This window comes from Pseudoliparis swirei, chromosome 23 (assembly GCF_029220125.1).
Source record: "Pseudoliparis swirei isolate HS2019 ecotype Mariana Trench chromosome 23, NWPU_hadal_v1, whole genome shotgun sequence".
Taxonomy (NCBI): domain Eukaryota; kingdom Metazoa; phylum Chordata; class Actinopteri; order Perciformes; family Liparidae; genus Pseudoliparis; species Pseudoliparis swirei.
In genome coordinates this window covers 5,639,671-5,644,075 of record NC_079410.1, presented here as the reverse complement: position 1 = coordinate 5,644,075, position 4,405 = coordinate 5,639,671, and the positions used below count along the sequence as shown (strand labels likewise).

Genomic DNA, 4,405 nt, shown 5'->3' with positions numbered 1-4,405 from the left:
GTGCCTTATCTCTAGCCTCCCTTTTTAAATACATGCCATATTTCAACAGTCGCTATATTTGTTTTACTCACTGCGCGTGCACCTGTCTGATTGTAAAGCTTTAATGCTTTAAAATGACAATCCATATGTGACATGCATGGGTTTTATCTTAACCCAGTGGCTCACAAAGAAGGTTGGAGAAAGGAATATTTTCGGAACAGTATGTTATTATCAGTTATTTTTTGTATTTGCCCCTTTAAAAAAAAATAAAGAAATAAAACGTTTTCACTTTTTTTCCTGCTTCCAAAAAGGTGTGTTAATTTTTTTAAAAGCTAATAAACCATACTATATATTATAATAATATATTAGTTTAAACAGCGCTGGCTTTAAGTTGTATAAAGTGTGATATTTTGTGCTAAACATTATATATTTGCAGCTCCAGCCACTGCACAAAAAGTCCGGGAGCCCCTGGCCTCACCGATCCGCCTGTAGCCCTTCCCTTCCCGGCATTCAGTGAGCCCTTCCTCCCGGTGGGTCCCCCGTGTAGCTGCGATGTAGTTCTTATCAAAGCCCTCCTGTCTTGTTGTGACAGCTCTGATATTGTTTATTGAGGTGGATGTCAGCTTTAATTAGCAATCGATACGGGGAGCGTTTGCAGAGCGCGCCTCTGACGTCAGCGTCCATTACCGCTTCTCATTGGGTCTCATATTCCCAGAGCCTGGGCTAATTATTGGGAGGTTCATGTGGATAAAGTACAGCTCATCCCTCCCTTCACATCATGTCCCCTGCTCGTTGGCCACACTCACTGCATTCTTTTTAAATTCCCATCGCCGGCCTCCAGACGTCGTTCCCTTTCGCCTGCGGGATGATGGACAGCAGGATACTGGATCCGCCTCACGCCCAGTTCGGGGGCTCACTCGGCGGGATGGTGGGCTTCCCGTACCATCTGAGCCACCATCACGTTTACGAATTAGCCGGGCATCAACTTCAATCGGCGTCCGTGGTTCCCTTCTCAATAGACGGATTACTTAACGGCTCGTGCACGGCGTCGGTGGGCAGCTCCAACCCGCTGTTGTCTTCGGGCTGCGGCATGAATGGAGATAATCAGTACAAACTGACAGGTAAGCCACATTATTATAATATAAATATGTATATGTTTACCATGCTGCACAAATAGCATCTTCTGGGCAGGCTGCTTGCACCGAGACAGAAACGGAAAGACACAAAGACAGGATATTGCGATGCAAGTACCGCCGAACCGCGTCCGCGGCCAGAGGAGCATCCCTTCGGCTCACTTCGTTTCCAGCCCCGAAGGCTGAAGATGTACAAAAATATATAAACAATGTTCCCCGTCCAGCCCGGAAATAGTAGGACGAGAAAAAGCCTGTGTTAACATCTGAAGGTTTCAGAAAAAAACCGCGAGCGATCTGTTAGAAGCTGCAGGCTGCGTGCGTGCCCGCGCGCGCGTGTGTGCGTGTGCGTGTTTTTGTGTGTCTGCAACATCCCCAAATGAGATCACCTTCTTAAGCTCTAAAGTTTGCAGAGTGACGCGCACGTGCATGCAAATGGTCCAGTTAGTATTGTTTTGAAATGTGGTAATTAAAAAAATATATTATTGCAGGCTGTGTTTTGTTGACATTGTTTCCTCATTCTGCTGTCAGACTCGGGGGACCCAGACAAAGATAGTCCTGGTTGCAAGAGACGGAGGACTCGCACAAATTTCACCGGTTGGCAGCTGGAGGAATTAGAAAAGGCTTTTAATGAGAGCCACTACCCGGACGTGTTCATGAGGGAGGCCCTGGCTCTGCGGCTGGACTTGATAGAATCAAGGGTTCAGGTAATATTTGTGTTCCCCCATATATCATTTTGAGCGTGTTTTGTGTGTGCTTCTTTATTCCTTTGTTTATTATTATTTCATAGCAAAGGCTCAGTGTTCCAATTTATAACTGCTGAACAGAAATATCAGAAACATTCAGGTATTATTTGTGTGGTTCATAAGAGACACCTTGTAATAATAATAAAAAAGAAATACTAACCAAAAGGACCCACTAGATGGATGTGTGTTGTTTGACCTTTCATAGGTTATGTTAGTCCAATAAATCAATTTTAATTGCACCTTCATTTTGAATTTCTTTAACGACATAATTATTTCACAAATCTTGGCGTTATGTTTGTCAAAAATATATTAACAATCTGACATCTAAATAACAATAACACTAAATGTACTCTCTGACCTCAATTATGAACTTTCCGATATAAATTATAAAAAAAATATTATTGTTGATTAACATTTTAAGTTGAATTGCTTAATTAGGTTTACGTGTGAAATAAGATGTAAAAATAGATTTATACCTTTAAATCTGAAGGATAATTTAAATGTAAAGCTTCTTTTGTTAAGATTCAGCCTTTATTTATTGCAGCGTGTCTGTGCACACATTTTTTAATCAAAGGCCTAATTAAAGGCCTGCATGGAAAACAGCAAGAGCAAGGTGCCACCTCACTATTTGCTTAATTACCGTAATGTTAAATCACTGCCACTTTTTTGTTTGTTTTTTGTTGTTGCTCTAATTAATTTGCAGTGACAGAACATTACACACTTTTATTTCTCCATCTCTGCAGGTCTGGTTTCAGAACCGCAGAGCCAAGTGGAGGAAAAAGGAGAACACAAAGAAAGGTCCAGGTCGACCGGCTCACAACGCCCACCCCACCACCTGCAGCGGGGAGCCCATGGACCCGGACGAGATCGCCCGCAGAGAGCTGGACCGGATGGAGAAGAAGAAGCGGAAGCAGGAGCGGCGGCTGCTCAAGTCCCAGAACCGGCTCGCCGCTGGGGATTTATTTCACACCACGGGATCGGACAGCGACAGCGAGTTGTCGCACGTGACCGACAGTGACCACACGGGCCCGCCTTTTGACTCTGTGGCGGAGAACCACACGCAGCAGTCGAGCTGCGACCAGAGCCCTCATCCTCTGCAGACCCAGAACCACAACCAAAGACACTTGGACCGGGACGCTGGCGTATCCGAGCTGGATTCGCCCGACTCCAGCCACCACCGGTCCAGCCTGTGCTCCTCCAACAGCAGCGCGTCCAGCGCGCAGAAGCTCAACCCGTTCAGCGTCGAGAGCCTCCTCTCGGACTCCAGACCCAGACGCAACCCCGCGGCCTTACACCCCTCCCGGCCTTTGATAGGGACAGGACACTTCCTGCTCTATCCCATCACGCAGCCGCTTGGATTCATTGTTCCTCAGACTGCCCTGAAGACCACAGCGGCAGTCGCGTTCTCTGACGTCGACGCCCCAGCGGAGAGAAACCAGACGAGTGTCCGCTGCGGCGGCTCTGCGGGATGTAGGAGCCGCTCGCCGGACTCCGCAGACCCCTCACGAAGGGCACCGGTGGGATCCGAAGGAAAGACTCGTTCGCCGCACACCAGCCCGACCAGGGCCGCCTTCCCCGCCGGCCAAAGCACTCAGACCTCCGTTATTTGCAGCGAACACAGTTCGCCGCTCCTTCACAAGCCCGTCGATGCGGAGCGAAAAGAGCATTTAGAGATCAAGGACCACCCGGACAAGCCCGAGTGTGTCCTCAGTGACAGTCCGGCGGAAACAAAGACAGACTCTAAAGAAGATGTCGACATGGAATAAATCATCTGGGGGAAACGAGAGGGACACACACACACACACACACACACACACACACACACACACACACACACACACACTGATATAGCCTCTAAACGACACCTGTCATTAGGCCAAAGCTTAACCAGAAACCACATCTTTGCTTCTAGGTTTCCCCACTTTGCTGTTAATTTGACAATGTTGTCTCTCTCTCTCTGCGCGCGCGTGTGTGTGTGTGTGTGTGTGTGTGTGTAAGAGAGAGTGTGTGTGAGTGAGGAATCTCTAGATATCCTTTTAATGTGTGATAACTTGTCGAGAAAAAAAACAACAACAACACAAGACCACGAGACCAACAGAAATCCTCAAGAGCTGTAAAAAGGTATTATACTATTTATATATGTACGGTTTTTCTTAAATAAATCTATTGTATACAAGCACCTCAAACCGTGTGAGACCTTAAATAGCAACGCACACGCACACGCACACACACACACACACACACACACACACACACACACACACACACACACACACACACACAGTGCAGGACTACAGTAGCCTACAGTAGGAAGGGCTTTCTTAAGAAATCTCATGTTGTACTTTGTATATTGCCTTAACAAATTTATTCATCTATAAGCCCCCACTGAAATGAGGTTACGAGCCTGAGGCGAAAAGGACCCGCTCGACTCCTGCAGAGTTTTGATATGAAAGTAATTATTTTCCCGTGGCTACTGCAGGGGGATTCAGTTTATTTTAGCTCAAAGGGGGTTATAATACATTACCGATTTCTAGTGATATGAAATCACAT

At 46.5% G+C, this 4,405-nt stretch overlaps 1 protein-coding gene across 1 annotated transcript; it reads left to right on the top strand.

Moving 5' to 3' along the window:
* The first annotated feature begins 261 nt into the window (after positions 1-261).
* On the top strand, positions 262-3,634 carry uncx (UNC homeobox). Its single transcript, XM_056406851.1, has 3 exons — positions 262-1,100; positions 1,641-1,816; positions 2,599-3,634. The coding sequence occupies exons 1-3, from the start codon at positions 845-847 to the stop codon at positions 3,619-3,621; spliced, it is 1,455 nt and encodes a 484-aa protein (XP_056262826.1). The 5' UTR covers positions 262-844; the 3' UTR covers positions 3,622-3,634.
* The last annotated feature ends 771 nt before the right edge of the window (positions 3,635-4,405 follow it).